This window comes from Chlorocebus sabaeus, chromosome 9, assembly GCF_047675955.1.
Source record: "Chlorocebus sabaeus isolate Y175 chromosome 9, mChlSab1.0.hap1, whole genome shotgun sequence".
NCBI lineage: Eukaryota > Metazoa > Chordata > Mammalia > Primates > Cercopithecidae > Chlorocebus > Chlorocebus sabaeus.
This window is the reverse complement of record NC_132912.1, coordinates 56,313,156-56,331,949: the sequence shown is the minus strand read 5'-3', so window position 1 is coordinate 56,331,949 and position 18,794 is coordinate 56,313,156. Positions and strand designations below refer to the sequence as shown.

The 18,794-nt window shown below is 35.9% G+C and overlaps 1 protein-coding gene across 10 annotated transcripts in view; it reads left to right on the top strand.

Annotated features, from left to right (window-relative positions):
- Positions 1-18,794, top strand: part of CCSER2 (coiled-coil serine rich protein 2) — a 189,985-nt gene that overhangs the window by 129,869 nt on the left and 41,322 nt on the right. For all 10 annotated transcript variants that reach the window (XM_038008977.2, XM_007962729.3, XM_007962734.3 and 7 more), the window contains 2 exons: positions 12,364-12,447; positions 18,458-18,544. In XM_038008977.2, coding sequence (XP_037864905.1) covers positions 12,364-12,447; positions 18,458-18,544 — 171 coding nt within the window. The remainder of the gene's footprint in view (positions 1-12,363; positions 12,448-18,457; positions 18,545-18,794) is intronic.

The window sequence follows — 18,794 nt, the reverse complement described above, 5'->3', positions numbered from 1 at the left end:
TTGAGTATTCCCGTAAGACTTCTTTCATTCAACATTTTTTGAAGGTTCATTCATGTTTGGCTCTACTTCATTAATTTTCATTTCTCTATTGGTGCTCCAGTCTATGAACAAACTGTAATGTCTTTGTCTGTTTTACTCTTGATGTCCATTTTGTTTGTTTCCAGTTTTTTTTTTTTTTTTTTTTTGACTCTGACAAATAATATTCCTATGAACATTTTCCTGGTACAACCATGAGAAAGTTCCTCTGGAGTATCTAATCAGAATTGGAATTTCTGAGTCCTGAAGCATGGAAGTATTTTACCCTAGAAAATCCAAACTGTTTTCCAAAGTGGTTCAATCTTTTTTACTCCCCTCAGGTAGTAGATATTGTTTTTCATTGTTTCACATGTATGCAAACTTGGTATTATCCAACTTATGAATTTTTGTCATGTGGATAGAATATAGTGACATTTAAGTGTGGTTTTAATTTGCATTTCCCTGACTGCTAATAAAGTTGAACCTTTTTGTATGTTTATGGAATATTTGTTGCCTGATCGTGTCTTTTGTGTGTATGAGAGAGAGAAATTTTTGTATATTCTAGATGCAAGTACTTTGTTGGTTGTATGTGTTGCAAATATTATCTTCCGTTGTATCGACTGCTTTTTCACTCTGTGATATCCTTTGATGAAAAAAAGTTCTTAGTTTTTAATATAGTGAATTTATCAGACTTTTTCTTTGTGGTTTGTACTTTTAGAAATCCTTGTTTGAAAATCCTTTCTTGCTCTGAAGTCATAAAAATATTCTATTCTTTTCTAAAAAATTAAGAATTTTGACCTTCACAATTAAATCTCAAATAACTTGGAATTGATTTTGGTGCATTTAAGGTATGAGATAGAGGTCCACTTTTATTTGTTTTTATCTGTGGATGATCAGTGGATTCAGGGCCTAAAGTATGAAGAGTTCATTCTTTTGTTTTGTTTTGTTTTGTTTTTGTTTCGCTTTGTTTTGTTTTGTTTTTTTGCGACAGAGTGTTGCTCTGTCACGCAGGGTGGGCAGTGGCACAGTGTCAGCTTACTGCAGCCTTGACCTTCTGGGCTCAACCGATCCTCCCAAGTAGCTGGGACTATAGGTATGCATCACCACACCCGGCTATTTTTGTTATCCTGCTAAGATTCTGAATCCCCGTGCATGGCTGCTCCCACTCTTCCGTGTACCCTTTTCTCATACTACTCCAGTTCTAACTCCTTGTCAGCCCGTTGGGCTCTGATATTCCACGCCAATATCCATCTCCAGATGGACACCTTCTCACTCTGCTTGGCCTCTGACACTTCATGTCAGTTGAGTCTACGCATAGATTCCCTCCTTACCCATTTTGGGTCTGAAACCTGGGATTGGGCCCTTTACTCATTATCATGCCTGAGCTCTGGCAACCTTTGCCAGGCCATCCTGTGTGTCGATATCCACCTCACTCTGCTTTGACTCTGATAGCCCATGCCAGGCTGCTGATTATGCACATACACTCTATTCTTTCCACTTAAGTGTGACTCTAATATCAAGCTGTTTCCCCACCCCCTCATGGATGCTGTTTTTACTCCTTTTGGGATATGACATATATCGGTAAGCTGCCTCCGTATGGAGACATGCTCTTTCAACCTGCTTAGGCTCAGAAACTTCCTGCTGGGCTTTTGGGGTGGAAACCTATTTTGCTGTGTCTTACCTAATGGCTTGTTAAGAAAGGGATAGGAAGGTGAAGAGGAGAATTTTTTTAAAAAGTATCAACTTTATTGAGACAGAATGTACATTCAAATAAACTGCACCCATTTTAAGTGTATAGTTTGTTTTGATGAATGTATGCAATTGTGTAATTACCACCACTTTCAAGATATAGACCATTTCTGTAGGTGATAAAGTTCCTTCATTTCCCTTTGCAGTCAGTTATTTCTCAAACCCAGCCCAGGCAACCACTATTTTGCTTTTGGTTCTAAAGTTTTATCTTTCTTAGAATTTCATCAAAATGGAACCATATGATGTATACTCTTTTTGTTTCTGAATTTTTTTACTCACCTTAATGGTTTTGATATTCACCTTGTTTTGCTAGTATCAGTAGTTCATTTCTTTTTATTGCTGAGCAGCACTCCATTCTACATATATGTACCACAATTTTACTTTTATCAATTTTTCTGTTGATAGACATTCAAGTTGTTTTTAGTTGTGGGATAATTGGGATAATGTTGAATCTCTACATTTCAATGATGAAAGTTAATAGGAATAAGTGTAATTAAGAAAAATCAGGCCAGGCTCGGTGGCTCATGCCTGTAGTCCAGCACTTTAGGAGGCAAAGGCAGGTGGATCACCTGGGTTCAGGAGTTCAAGACCAGCCTGGCCAAAATGGAGAAACCCCATCTCTACTAAAAATACAAAAGTTAGCCGGACATGGTGGCATGTGCCTGTAGTCCCAGCTACTCAGGAGGCTGAGGCAGGAGGATCACTTGAACACGGGAGGCAGAGGTTGCAGTGAGCCAAAATCATACCACTGCACTCTAGCCTGGGCAACAGAGTAAGAGTCTGTCTCAAGAAAAAAATCAGAACAGACAATTCCAAGGTGGAGTTTGGGTTCAGGCAAATTTTCCTACTTGTACAATCTTGGAAAAGTTGTTTAAACTCTCTGTCCTGCAGTTTCCTAGAAGAGATAATAGAGATTGTAATAGCTCTTACTTCAGGAATTTTGTGAAGAATGCATGAGGTAATTCCCATAAAATGCTAACGCAGGGCCGGGCGCAGTGGCTCACGCCTGTATAATCCCAGCACTTTGGGAGGCCGAGGTGGGCAGATCACCTGTGGTTGGGAGTTCGAGACCAGCTTGATCAACATGGAGAAACCCCGTCTCTACTAAAAATACAAAATTAGCCGAGCGTGGTGGTGCATGTATGTAATGATCAGGAGGCTGAGACAGGAGAATTTCTTGAACCCAGGAGGCGGAGGTTGCAGTTAGCTGAAATCACGCCATTGCACTCCAGCCTGGGCAACAAGAGCAAAACTCCATCTCAAAAACAAAACAAACAAACAAGCAAAAAACACATTAAAATGCTAACACAGTATCATGCATAGTATCTTAAAATGCTAAGCATATTATGCTGATAGTATTCTAAAATGCTAAGCATAGTATGCTGATGTATCAGCATAACCTGATACATGTAATACAGTTAATGCATGTTAGCAGTTAATAATAGCAGCTACCATAACATAAAAGTCAAGGGTTTTTAATTGCTCACAATTTTATGTAGCTGCCCAGAAAGCTAATTTTATTTACTTCAATACCTGCATTTGTTTAGTTATTATTATTCTGTCAGTACCAAGGATCCAAGAGAAAAAGAGGACACAGTTTTTAACCTGTACCCAGTACATTGTTCTGAAAACTATAGGTTGAAACTGGTTAGTGGGTCTTAAAATGAATTTTCATCATGACTAGAATTTTTGGTAATGAAGTAAAACAGTATAAAACTATCAGAGGACATCATATGTAATAAGGACAAATACTTTTTCATGAAATTTGTTTTTAGTGTGAGAGATATATGTATATCTCCCTGTATTATACACATGGATATATGCATACACATGTAAATGCATACCTACTCATGTATATATGAACTTGGTTGTGTTATAAAATGTATTTTTATTGTGGATCATGTCCCTACCCCATGCCCCCAAATATAAAACTCTATTCTAGTAGATAAACAATACTCCAAGGCCAATAAATCATAGAGCTGGGACTTCAGTAGTAAATAAAGCAGCTATCACTGTATCAATAAAACATTAAATTAGCAGTAAATTTACTGAGAGACATTTATGGTGCTTTATAAACCTGAGAAACTTGGTGGAAACCATTTATGTTCTATGGGAAGACTAAATATTATAAATGCTACAGGTATTAAAGTAGTAATCAAGATAGCTAGCTTATAGTCTAGGGGAATATACATGTATTAAATTAAATAATTACAAGAATGATGTGTTGCAAAGGGTAGCAGATGTTGTAAAAAGATTGTGTAAGATACAATCTGTGTGTGTAATAAATTGTGTGTTGTATAAAGATTGTATAAAACACAATTTGAGTGTATGGTGTGTATCTACAGTTATTCTCAGTACGATTTATAGATTTAATACAATTGCAGCCAAAATCACAACAGCTTTGTTTTTGGAATTCATCAAAATGACTCCAAAATTGGAAACACCAAAGGGTAAGATTTGTGTACATTGAAAAGGGGAAAGGGGAAAAAACCCTTTTGAGGAGGATATAATACTGACACAAATAGACTCTTAGAGCAATGAAAGAGAATAGGAAACATAGAAATATGTGCTGAAGTATTTAGTAAAAAATAATTGGATATAGAAACGTTTTTTTGTTTTTGTTTTTGTTTTTGTTTTTAAAGAACAGGGTCTTGCTATGTTGCCAATGTGGAGTGCAGTGACTCTTCACAGGTGTGATCATAAAGCACTGCAACCTCAAACTTCTGGCTTCAAATGATTCTCCTGCTTTGGCCTCCCAAGTAGCTGGGACTACAGGCATGTGCCATTGCGTCCACCTACGTGTAGAAAGATTTTTTGCAAAAGTCACTGAGGAAGATTTATTAGTTTAGGAAAAATTAGTTTCTTATACTGTAGCAGAACACAGATGGCTTGAGGAGTTGGATATTTTTAAAAAATCAAAATGTAGAAAAATTAGTCGAAATTAGGAATATCTTTAAGTGCCAAAACAAACCTACAGGAAGGGATATCTGGGTTCAGATATGTACAGATGTTACAGATACGTAAATATGTAGGTTCAATAAAAAATGTAAACAGAAAAAAATTTGTAAATACTGTTTGTTTAGAATACTATAAAGGTTCTATTTATGTATAACAACATTCCAGTTAACTTGGATGCCAGATAGATATGTTTTTTATTTCAAAGTGTCTTTGCCCTGACCATCTGTGAGGATCACTTCACCTCTAAAGCACTTATTAAAAAATGGTATTTTGTAAGTCTGTGTTTTTAAAATCCTCTCAAATGTAGCTTGAATTAGTAGATTTTAAATCCCACTGTTGAATTTTACATTACCCAAAAGTTATTTTTACTGTACATTCTGGACTATGTGATGTGATGTTATTGTTCATCCATATACCTTTGTATTTAAAAAAGAAAAACAAACTTTTGAAAAGAAAAGAAAGAAAACATCTTTCTCCTCTTCCTCTGCTCCCTTTCCTAGGATGCCTCTTGTGATTATGTTGTAGCATATCTGAAACACAAGGCGGCTTTGTTGACATCACTGATGATGCTTGTTAGTAGGGACTTGTCAGTGCTGCCAAACATTTTTGTTAGTCATTTCAAGTATCCATGTCCATTGCAGCTGCTCTGGAACTCATAGGAAGATCTCAGTTTTTGCAAACTCATGGAAGAATCACCTGGGTAAGAAGGAGTTTGTTACAGGGTTTTCAGCAAGTTAACATGTGGAAGAATTATAGTACTAGAACAAAAATTTACTGTTGTGATGTGTCAAAAAAGAAGAATGGAAGATGGTTTGCTGACAATAGTCCTCTAATGCTTTTACAATAGAGGAAGGTTTATCCGTCTTTAATAAAATGCTGATATATATTAGCATCCTAATTGCATTTAGAGTTAAGAAATTCTAACTAGAACCTGTAGAAACTGCTAAAACATTTCACCTAGTAAAGCAGCCCAGAATTCCTAGACAGTCGGTTAACTATGAATTACTTATTTTTTGTTCGGTTGCTATGGATTTTTTGTACTATTTTTGCTTCTATGCATTTATTAAATATGTGTATGCAAAACACTTGGAACAGTACCCAGCACTAGTCAATAAATGTTAGCTCTTTAGTATGTATAATGTGAAACATGAAAATTGAATGCATGAAGTTATTTCTTTAGTATTTTTTAGAAAGAGTATGTTTTCTATTTTATGATCCCCTCCGACACCCCCCCCCCCCCCCCCCCCCCCCGCCACCAAATGTTTCCTAATTTTGGCCTGGGCATTTTCATTCTAGTCATGGATTAATAGAGAGTAGTAACCATTGGTTAGTGTCAGAGTTATTAGGGGGGTAACTAATTTGATTCAGTTACTGTTATATTCCTAATCTTTAAGGCTCTTGTGCTTTAATGGAAATAATAGCTTTTTCTTTTTGATCTCCTAAATTCTGGACTGCTAGAGTGTTTAATAAAAAGGAGCAGAATTTTTTGAAGCATGTTAATACCTTAAACACTAGTAACTCTTAGTTGTCTTGGGCTATCCTATGCATTTATTTTATTTCATTTTTTTTTCAGTTTTCAAAAATAATAACTTAGTATGTGGGGCTTTCACTTAATTTATGTCAAATTTCTAATTTTTAAATTGATCAGAACAGTATATTTCTATGATATAAATTCTTTGGAAGGTGTTAATATTTTCTTTGTGGGCTAGAAGAGGGTTTGGAAAACTTAGAAGATGACATAGTAAATATTTTAGTCATTTTGGGCAAGACACAAAATTGAGGCTATTATGTAGATAAAACATCTCAAATGCAACCATTTAGAAATGTGAAAGCATTCTTAACTGTAGTAAAAAGAGGCAACTGGCCAGGTTTGTCATGTGAACCATAGTTTGTTAATCTCTAGCCAACAGTGTGGTCAGTTTTTATGATGGCTCTGTTTGTTTGAATAGAATATATGTTTTCTGTATCTTAGGCAGCAGTATGTCTATTATATCAGGCTTGTTAATTGTACTATATATATCTTGTTTATCCTTACTAAATTTTTGCCTTTGATGTGTGAATTTCTGAGAGTAGTGTTAATTTCTCCTGCTATAATTACACATATCTCAATTTCTCCTTTTAATGTCCGTTTTTGTTACATTTTCAGGCTATTGTATCAGGTATATATACATGTTTATGACTGGTACATCTTCTTGGCAGATTGGTCCTCTGATTACTAATTAGAATTCTTTGTTTATCTTTTTTAATACTTTCCTTCTGTAATGCTACCCTGCTTCTCATGTTATAATAATATTGCTATTTCAGCTTTTTGTGGGTGCGATTGTTGAGATTTATCTGGTGTTTTCTCTCCTTTTTGTTTGCTTTTAGCTGTTTTTGATCAAATCTTATCTTAGGTTTTTAGAGCTGCCATAACAAATTACCACACCTTGGAGGCTTATATCAATAGAAGTTTATTCTGTCATAGTTCTGGAGGTTAGAAATCCAAAATCAAGGCGTTGTCATCAGGGATTTGCTCTGTCTGAAGGCTCTGTAAGAGAAACTTGTGTTTCTTCTACCTTCTAGTGGTTACCAGCAATCCTTGGCATTCCTTGGTTTGTAAATGCATCTCTCCAGTCTCTACTTCCATCTTCATATGACCTTCTCTGATTACATTGTAAAGGCCTATTTTCAAGTAAGGTCATATTCACAGGTTATGGATGAGCATGAATTTCTAGGAGGGACATCATTCAAGCTAATGCATTTCTATTGAGATGTAATATATACAGTAAAATTCATCCTTTTGGTGTACAGATTTTTTTGACAGTTTAATACACGTCTTTTATTTAAATAAATCCTCTCATAGGAAATGAAGAATTCATTGCCTTTACTTAGAAGAAGGCTGTGTAAATAGCTGTCAAATTTATATATGCAGCTCACCAATATTTCCTTTTTGGCAACATCTGTATTTCCACAGTACAGTTCCCAGAAGGACTTCTAAGTCTCAAAATTCTATCTCCTTTGATGTGCTTCTCTCTTGGTTACACCCAGACTTTATTAATGATTTGCTTCATATCATTATCTCCTTCTCCATATATTTTCTTTAGAATATTCATCAATCCCTCACTAGCATCTGTTTCAGTGTCATAGGAGGGTTTCTCTTTGTAATTGATTTTTTTTTTTTTTTGGGCACATAATCCCCACGTGTTGTGGGATGGACCTGGTGAGAGGTAATTGAATCATGGGGGAAAGGGTTTTTCCTATGCTGTTCTTATGATAGTGAATAAGTCTCATGAGATCTGATGATTTTATGAAGGGCATTTCCCCCGCACATGCTGTCTTGCCTGCCGCCATGTGAGACATGCCTGTGCTTCTCCTTCCACCGTAATTATGAGGCTTCCCAGCCACGTGCAACTGTGAGTCCATTAAACCTTTTTCTTTATAAATTACCCAGTCTCAGGTGTCTTTATTAGCAGTGTAAGAACAGCACTCTTTTTCAACCTGAGCCAGGTAATCCCTCCCACATTGTGTTTTCCACTTTCTTTCTCTTCTTTTTTTATTTTTATTTTTATTTTTTGAGAGTCTTACTCTGTCACCTAGGTTGGGGCGCAGTGGCACAATCTTGGCTTACTGCAACCTCCACCTCCAGGGTTCATGTGATTCTCCTGCCTCAGCCTCCCAAGTAGCTGGGATTATAGGTGCTGTCATCACATATGGCTAATTTTTGTACTTGTAGTAGAGACGAGGTTTTGCCATGTTGGCCTGGCTGGTCTCAAACTCCTGACCTCAGGTGATCCGCCTGCCTCAGCCTCCCAAAGTGCTAGGATTACAGGCGTGAACCACCACGCCTAGCCTTTTCCACTTTCTTTCTGCATAAAATGAGATCTGTATCAGTCTTGACTTTTTTTGAACTACCTTCCACAGAAATGGGTTTCAGGAGATTGTTCACAATCATGGAGTAACTCTTCCCACTTAGATTCTTTACCAAAAGATCAAATGACCTCGCTGTGAAATGCACCTGCACATTCTCAGTGGGAACTTGATGAACTCCAGTTAAGGTAATGTGGATTTTCACAGACTTATCTGACTGATCCCATCCATAATTACTGGTTTTCACTGTATGTCCCGTTGTAATAGGATCAACTACAGCAGCTGGCTTTTCATTATCAAGAAGTTCTGCTTTCTTCTATGATTTCTGTTGCATCTTGTTCTGGATTTCTGTCTCAATTTTGGATTTTTCACCTGTAAGGGCATTGCGTACACTTTTCCTAGTATCCTTCTCCAGCAACACCTTTGCTTCTTCTAGAGATGTTTCTGTAGCTCTTCCAAAGCCTAAGTTGGGCTGGGTCATACCAAAGGCCCGAGCTGCAGCCACACGGGGAGAGAACAGGAAACGCCATGCTGAGCCCTCAAATCAAGCACAGACCCCTACCTGCATGAATTCAGTGTACAGTTTTATGAGCTTTAACAGACAGTTGTGCAGCTATTACAGTCACCTCCCAGAATTCCTTATTTTCTTTTAAAGTCAATTTCTACACCCACTGCTAGCTCCTGGCAACCACTGATATGAAAAGGTTATCATATAAATGGATATGGTATAGCCTTTTGAGTATAATATATAGCCTTTGAGTCTGGCTTTTTTTACTTAACATAATGCAACTTGAAAAATTCATTTATGCTGTACCATGTATTAGTAATTTGTTTCTGTATATTGCAGTTAGTGTTCTATTTTAATGCTACCAGTTTGCTTATTCATTTGCCAGCTGAAGGGTATTTATGTTGCTTTCTAATTTTTTTGCAGTTACCAATAAAGCTGCTGTAAACATTTGCTTACAGATTTTCATGTGAGCATGTGTTTTCATTTCTCTATGTGGTGTCTGTTATTTTCCTTCAATTCACAATATTTTCTTGTTTTTCTTGAGACTTCTTCTTTGACCCAAGGATGATTTAGAAGGTTGTCTACTTTTCAAGTGTATGGAGATTATCTTTCTGTTATTAGTTTCTACTTAAATTCTCTTATATTCAGAGAGCATGTGTTTGGTGTATTTTTCGTTCTTTTAAATTTGGCTTCTCAAATCTGTAGGTTTGTGTCTTTCACCAAATTTGGGGTGTGTTTATCCATTATTTCTTGAAATATTTTTTTCTGCCCACCCCTATCCTTCCGTGACTTCAGTGACAGAAACGTTACCTCTTTTGTTATTGTTCCCATATGTTCCTTAGCAGGCTCTGTGAATTTTTTTTGACCAATCTTGTTTCTCTTCATCATTCAGATTGGATAATTTTTGTTGATCACTCTTTAAGTTTATTGTGTAATTTGAAATGGTAGTATTTAGCCCATCAATAGTGCATTTTAAAATTTTGGTTTTTGACTCTTTTCAGGTCTAAAATGTCCGTTTGTCTCTACTTTTTATATTCTGCTGTTTTTTTGTTTTTTTTCCTGAGATTTCCTCTTTGTAGTCCCTTCAAGAGTTCACTCTTTTGGAGAATTTTAGTAACAGCTCTGTTAAAATATCTTCCAATTCTAACTTCTGTGTCTTTTGGTGTTGGCGTTTTTTGATTGTCTTTTCCTTTGTGAGTTGACATTTTCTCCTTTATTTAGATGTTGAGTCATTTTGGGTTATATATTAGATATTTGAACATTGTATAATGAGATTCCTGATCTTCTTTAAATCTTTATTTTGTTTTTAAACAGGCAAACAATGTGGTTGAGTTTAGGCTACAAGGTACAGCTAGCTGTCTTGATTGTGGCTTTAATGCCATTTCTGTTTTCAAAGCTTTAGCCATGCTTTCCAGATCTGTTCTGAGTATAAATCTACCAGAGGCTAGTCTGGGATCTGGGAAGTGATCTTAGGTTGTTTTTCAAAGTCTTTGCTGTGTACTGTTTAGGATCAGATCCAAGCAAGTGCTGCTCGGGGACGAACTGATGAATATACAAACAGCTTTACGGAGTTACTTTACTCAGTTCCTGGTATTTTGTGACCTCCCTGGTATTTTCTGTTTTGTATGACTTCTCTTTTTTCCTCTATCCTAAATGCTGTTGTTTTATTTTTTTCTATTCTGCTGTACACTTCCCACAAGTGCACCTGCGTCTAATGCAAAGCAGTATGTGCTTGTGTTGTCTCACATTCCTTGGGGTTCCTGCATTGCAGTTGGGAAGAAGACATTTAGATATTTGGAAAAATTCAAAATTTATGATTTCTCTGTCTTCTCAAATATACTTGTAGGTAGGACTGGCCATGCTTTTATATGTCTAGGCAGTAATAACAAAGATGAACTTTTTACTGAGATGAGTCCTGTAAAACTAACTTTACTTTCTTTATTTCTTAATTTTAAAAAACGTGTTCTGAGAATATTGCTATTCATTAGAATGTTGCCTATGTTCTTAGATCAAAATCTTAATGTCCATTTGACACCACCATAGAAAAGTAATTTATCTGTCCTGGAAATTTGACAAACACTTATTCTTGACTGTCAATCAGCATTACCTTTTGAACTTCCCTAAATACACATTTAGAAATTTTGGGCCCCATCCCTAGAGATTCTGTGTCAGTGGGTATACAGTACAACAAGTTAGGAAGAAAATAACCTACATGCTCACCTCCCCTGTTGTAGACATTATTCATGGCATGGGAGAACCAGAAAAGATATATCTGAGGAAGATTGCGATGTTATGTTCCTTGAAGGTTGCTAGTTCAGTCACTGGGTTTACTGAGGAAGCCAGGAGTCATATGAACAAATAAGGTGTTGAACCTCAGTTGTACTGCCTTGGTCAGGGGCTCAGCCCTGATCAAGGCAGCACATCATCCAGTTGTATTCTTCACTGGTTCGTTTTTCTTGAGGCTGTCTTTCTGAACCATTGAGCATGTGGTTTCTTATTACTAAACCACTTCAGCAAACAGTGGAACTTAATATTGTCATCTTATTTTCTTTATAATGTTTTAGAACAAAAATCTTTATTTCAGCCTTTTTTTTGAGGCATGATATACATCCAGTAAAGTGGTTAAGGTGTACCAATCTTAAGTGTACAGCACAAGCTTTTCATATGTATGTTTAACTACCATACCCTCAGGTCATAGAACATTTCCAGCTTCCTACTGGGTTCCCTGATGTTCCTTCTTAGTCAGTAACCCCCTTCCCTTTAGTCTACCATCATCCTTCTGATTTCTAACACCATAGTTTTGCCTTTTCTCAGACTTCATATAAATGGAGTTATGAGATATATATCCTCATGTAGCTAGTATTTTTAATTCAGTTACTTTTGCTGCTAAGCCTTATTGAGTTATTTAATATTATTGTTTATGACTCCTAGTATTCAAAACATGTCTAAACCAAAACAGATTCAGTTGACTTTTGTTTTACATTTTTCTTATGTGAAACAGTCTTAAAATTCTTTAGGAAATTTCTCATGTGTTTAATGGTTCTCTCTTTCAACTGCTTATATAGTATCCGTCATTTACTTCCACAGATGATTCTTGCCGTAGCTCCCTTTTTTCTTCTTCCACATTTCCTTCTACCAGTATATATAGGGGAAAAGAAGATTTCTAAAATTTTATCTCCCATTTGTTCTTCACCATGCTAGCATTTGGTCTGGGCAAATGCAGGTTGAACTGAATGTCCACAATTACTGTATTAATCTAGTGTTTTTTCTTCCCTTCTTTCTGACAGCATGATGGAAGTGGTTCATTGCATGATATTCAACTATCATTGCCATCCAGTCCGGAACCAGAAGATGGTGATAAAGTATATAAGGTATGACTATGTAGTCATGCTGGATTTTTCAGAATTCTTTTTTAATACTAAAATAATGATACCGTGACAATGAAAACAATAATAAATGTATTAATACCTACAGCATCAGGTTTGTTCTTAACTTTTGCTACATTGTTAAGTTGAAATGATATCTCTGTGGTGCTTTAATTTGAATTTATCAGTTGGATAATGATTTGTCCCTTTATTACTACTGTTGCAGGATTTTAAAAGAAAATAGATTGCTCATAATGATAAATAATTGAGTTTTTAAAATATGAGTATGAATAAAAGTTAAAATGGTTATAAGTACTTCTCATATATAAATCCTAAAATTGAAGAAATATACCAAAAATGAGATTAATTTATCTTTTTTCATGTTTAAAAATACAGAATACAGATGTATTTTTGTGAAAGTGTTTTTTTATAATTCTTATTATCTCTATGTCTATGTTTAGTTGAAGAAAGCTCTTTTATTTTGCAACTATTTGCAACTATTTAAGTACATATTTATTTCTTAAGCACACACAGAGATTCTTGGTTAACTTAATGTTTTCAAGTCAAGTTATAGTTAGCTTTTACATCCCATTTTCAGGGTACACTTATTAGTGTTTGCTAGTCATCTGCAGTAACAACCTGAAAGTAATGGTGGCTTATAATAATGAAATTTACATTTCACTTACATATTGGCTGTAGATCAGCTGGGACTCTGTTTCATGTGTCTTCTTCATTCTGGGATCCATACTGAAGGATCAGTCCCTATTGTGGGAGATGTTATTATGCTCATGAGAAGAGAACTTTGATAGGATCACATGTGAATTCTGCTTGGATGTGGCACATATCACTTTCAAAACAATTCAAGGGGCCAGACCTGGAATTAGTGGGACAGAAAAGCATTATTTTCTCATAGGTTGCAGAGTGATTTATTGGGAAGAAGATTATATGTGATAGATTTGATTAAAGCAATCAAAATCATAAGAGTATAGTACAGTAGTCAATCTTGTTCTCTCATCTTGGCTTTTCAACTTGTTGACTACCTGTCCTTGCCCAAATTACTTCCCAACCCTGAGCTTTCATCCTGCTCTCAGTATAATACATTAAGTCCGCAGGTTCACAGCAGGCCATCTCTTTCTCAACACTCAGTTGAGAACCATTGACTTAGGTAATCTCTGATGACCTCCCAGTTTAGAAAAAAAAATTATGAATTTGTCACTGACATTTTAAAAGCAAAGTTGACCTCTTTCCTGAATTTTGTGTGTGTGTGTGAAAAAGTTTTTTATATATAAAGATTTCATTTTTTATTTTATTTTATTATTATTTTTTTAGACGAGTCTTGCTCTGCCACCCAGGCTGGAATGCAGTGGCGTGATCTTGGCTGACTGCAACCTCGGCCTCCCGGGTTCAAGTGATTCTGCTGCCTCAGTTTCCCAAGTAGCTGGGATTCCAGGCATCTGCCACCATGCTCAGCTAATTTTTTGTATTTTTAGTAGAGATGGGGTTTCACCATGTTGTCCAGGCTGGTCTCGAACTCCTGACCTCAGGTAATCCACCCACCTCGGCCTCCCAAAGTGTTGGGATTACAGGCATGAGCCACCACACCCAAGCAAGAAATTATGTTTTAAAGAAAAAAATTTAATTCCAACATTTTTACACAATTGGCATCTTTTTTTCAGTGTTCCTGTCTAGTTCATCTAAATATTTAATGTTATATGATAGATATTTTGTTACACAGTATTTATTTCTTGTCCCTGCTCCATTTCCTTCCAGGCAGATTATTCCTAGTCTTTCTTATTTAAGCTGAGATGCAACAGGTCATACTGTCTCTTTTCTTCAGTATTCTGGTCTCTTTTGCATTCTAATCAGCAAATCCCCAACTATGTCATCTTTCATCCAAAATGGTTTAGCAGTGCAGTTTCAAATGGCACAAATACTGCATCTTGTGCCATTAAAATTTTTGGATCTAAAGTCTCCATTGGACTTACCATGCCTCTCATCTGTCCTTTTATATGTCTCAGGACAGATCCCTCTCCCATTCCCTAAATGAGCTCTTCCAAATAGCCCTATCAAGCTCCATGCTCAGCTATCTCAACCTCTGCAGGTAGCCTTATGTTTGTTCATCCAGTAAATATCTTTTGCTTCCTGCCTGCTTGCCATCTTTTTTTTTGTCTTGAGATGGAGTCTCGCTCTGTCGCCCAGGCTGGAGTGCAGCGGCGTAATTTGGGCTCACTGCAAGCTCCACCTCCCGGGTTCATGCCATTCTCCTGCCTCAGCCTCCTGAGTGGCTGGGACTATAGGTACATGCCGCCATGCTTGGCTAATTTTTTTTTTTTTTAACTTTTTAATTTTTTTTGTATTTCTAGTAGAGACAGGGTTTCACCGTGTTAGGATGGTCTCAATCTCCTGACCTGGTGATCTGCCTGCCTTGGCCTCCCAAAGTGTTGGGATTACAGGCGTGAGCCACTGTGCCCGACCTCCATCTTGCCTTCTAACTTACCTATATTTGTCTCATTCTTACTCCTTTGTTCCAGTTACAGGATAAAAATGCCCACTGTGCTATGTAATATCAGCTCTTCTTCTGTGTTCTTAACTCTTGTCTTCTGCTGCTGCTTAATGACCTAACTGCATCTCTTCCTCTTCTCTCATCTGTCTTGAGTGTGATTCCTTTACTTTCTTGTCATTATTCATTTGTAAATGTGTATATTTCACTTAATTTCAGTAAATCAAATACACTTTTCCTTGACTCCCTTTAAACTCCTTTCCAGTTAGTGTGAAAACTTGGAACAATGAAAATAGCTACCATTTCAATGCTGTAGACGTTTGACATGACCTTTGTTTTAAAAACTTTCTCCTTTGGCTTTTGTGTCACTTGTCTCTGGAATCCCTCATACCTTTCAACATTTTTTCCTGTAGTTTTCTCCTCTTCTTTAAATGTTAAATTTATATCTTTAGTCCAGTCCTCTTTGAACTTCTTACTCTCATAATTTCAAATATGACATATATGGATAACATGTAAAATGCGTCTCTTTCATGCTTGGTAATCCAGTTGCCCACTGGACACACTTCTATTGTGTGTCCCACCCATAAGTACCTCTAACACAGTCTATCTCTCTCTCTCCCCCCCCATATGTGTGTGTGTGTATTTGTATGTGAGATGTCTTAAACATTTTATTTATTTAATGAAAAAATTGATGACTGTTGAGCTCAGAAGCCAGTACCCCAACATACAGTGCTTTGACATACTGAACTGAAGAACCCTCAAGATCTCTTCTGACTCCACCATGCCCCCACCTCCCTCCTACTCCCCACCCACCCATCTAACAATATATTTAAAACTCACACATATTCCTCTTTGGACATACTTGTTGTTCTTCCATATTCACCATTTCTTTTGTTGGCACAGCTATTCACCATGTCACTCAAGCTAGAAATACAGTGTCACCCTTGAATGCTCCTCTGTTCTTTTCTCACATGCAGTGAATTGCCAAAATCTCAAAATTTTGATTTCTTCTCTCCTTTTTCATCTGTATTATCACTCTGTTGGGTCAGGCTTCCACTCTTATTTGGATTATTATAATATTTTCATAAGTGCCTAGCTCAGTTTTGTTGCTGTTGTTAAAATTTGTCCTCTAAACACCTGTCAAAGCCATCTCAAATGCAAATCTATCACTATCTAGCTAAGGCCATGCGTGATAGTCATGGCTGTCTGTGATCTGGCCCTTGCCTAGTTTACTAGCCAGTTGCTCCTCACCATTCATCAGAGCCTAAGTGCAACAGCGACACTGCTTATGATTCTCCAGATGTGCTATGCTTGCCCTCACCTTTGTATTATTGTGTGACACTTAGAATCCTTTAACTAAAATTTCAAGCCTACCACACTCCTCTGTCTTCTGAATCTTGTGCTTATCCTTTGGAACTCCACTGTAGTCCCTCATTCCTGATGTGTGATGTCACTTCTTTGCCTATCTTTATGTATAAAATCAGTGTTCCCAATGCAAAGAGATGATCAATGTTTGAGATGGTGGAAATGCTAATTGGCCCGATCTAATCACTATACATTATATGTATCAAAACATTACTTTGTAAACCATGAATATGTACAATGTTATGTCAATTAAAAATAAAATTAAAACAATGAAATGGTTTTGGTGGAAAAAAAAAAAAAATCCCTAGAGCAGTGCCTGCCATATAGCAAGTGCTATATACATGCTGGCTATTAATGTTCTTAGCACATTGTTTGTTGATTTCATTTTTGGGTCCATTTCCTGTGTAACACTGTCAGAACCTACTGGTGACTGCATGAATGATGGCTGTATAGTGTTCCATCAAGTTGCTACATTTTATTCCAGTTATCCTCTTATAGGACAATTGTAAACTTGTTAACTTTCAGATAACACCTTGTTACAGGTTTTCTCTTACTTAGGATCATTTCTTTCACATAGATTCCTAGGAGTGGGATAACTGAATCAGAGCTCAGGTATTTTGATGGCTCTTAAAAATACAGCTGTATGTTTGTCCAAAAAAGTTAACTGCTGTGTCTAATGATGTGCCATTTTTTCTGCAGTCTGGTTAATTGCATTGGGTATTTCACCACTAACTTAATATTTATAAAACAATACTTTATTCAACAAGTTAAATACAACATTTTACCATTTATATGTGTATTTGTGAGAACTGGCTATGTGTCTGTTGAGACCTTAAAAATGATCTTAAATGTTTGGACAGGCTCTTAATATACTTGAGATATAAATCCTCTGTCATATTTGCGTGGATTTTTCAATAGCTTTTAACTAATGTTAATTGTTAAGATACCTTAAAATGTTATATAATTAAATATAAATAATTTCTTTTGAATAGCTGTATTTGCTACATAACTTAGAAATGTGTCCTTCTAAATGTATTCTTAGAAATGTGTCTTTCATGATCTGCAATACATCTTTTTTATCTTTATGAATTTTTATAATTCCTAAACTTAAAATTCAAGTGAAGTTTATTTTTTGTATGTAATAAAGTCTTTTTCAATTATAGTATACCTAATAGCATTTTAAAAATCTTCCACATTGTTTGGGATGCTTATGTGATATAATCAAGCCTTTGTAAAATGTCTATTTCTGATCTCTTTGTTAAAGAGAATATATGTTTTTGTTCCCTATGTATCTAAAGGGGATGACTTTCTTTGCTTGTTGTAACACAATCTAATTATTTGCTTACTTGTTTTTCTCTCTGGAAAGATATCATTCACATCTATATTTGAATTTCCTTGCTTATATTACTTTCTCTTTTGGATAACTGAATAATGATACACAAACAACATGGACTAACTGTAGAGTAATGATTAACACTTTGGAAATGTAACTGAATTCCTGCCTAACTTGACAGTAGGTTTCCATTTAATAGTATTAGGCATTTCTTATAGATCCAATTGACAAGGTGTTCTCTCTTTGATTCAGGAGGTACTCCTCAAAAAGTGGCTCATGGACAAAGAATCTTCCTTGTTATCCTTCAGGCACATTTATCTTTTTTGCTGATTTCTAAACCAGCCATGAAATGCCTCCGTGCCTTTAATTATTCTGTTGCCTCTGCTTCTCATGCACTTTGTTTTCTTTCACAGGCTAGTCTTTTGTATCCCTTGAAGTCTAGCTAAAGTTGCTTTTTTGTATGCGATTTTTTTTTTTTTTTAAACTCTGTGACCTATGTCCCGGTTTTCTTATATGTAAAAAAGGGATTACAGCACCTACCTCAGGAGTGTGGGTAGAATCAAATGGTTAAATACCTGAAAGTGCTTAGTTTTTAACATCTAATAAGTGCTCAATAAATGCTAACTATTGCTGCTACTGTTGCTCATTGTCAACATGTCAGACTTCATTATTGGATGAAATCTTGTGTTTTTTTTGAAAAGAGGATTTCCCCCCTAAATGACCAGATGGTTCATTCATTACTGTGTCTTCATCATTGATTTCATGCCTCTCATTATGGTATTTTAAATACCTCATCTAAAAATGTTTTAATATTTCAGACTGAAGATTTATTAAATGAAATAAAACAACTTAAAGAGGAAATAAAGAAAAAAGATGAAAAGATCCAACTATTAGAACTTCAGCTTGTAAGTATTGTAGTGTAATGTGTAGAGACTTTTCAAACTGAGTGAAATGTGTTTTTCATAAAACTCTGAGCCAGAATTAGAGTTTAGCTTTATTTTTGGCTCTCAGAGTTGCACTTTTATATTATTTTTAGATTATATTCACTGTAATTAAAGTGTGTGTTTTAACTTTTAATCTAAATATTAAGTATTTGGTTTGGAAAATTCTTCATTGATTCAGTGACCTCAGTTTTGGGTATTTAAAATTCACCAA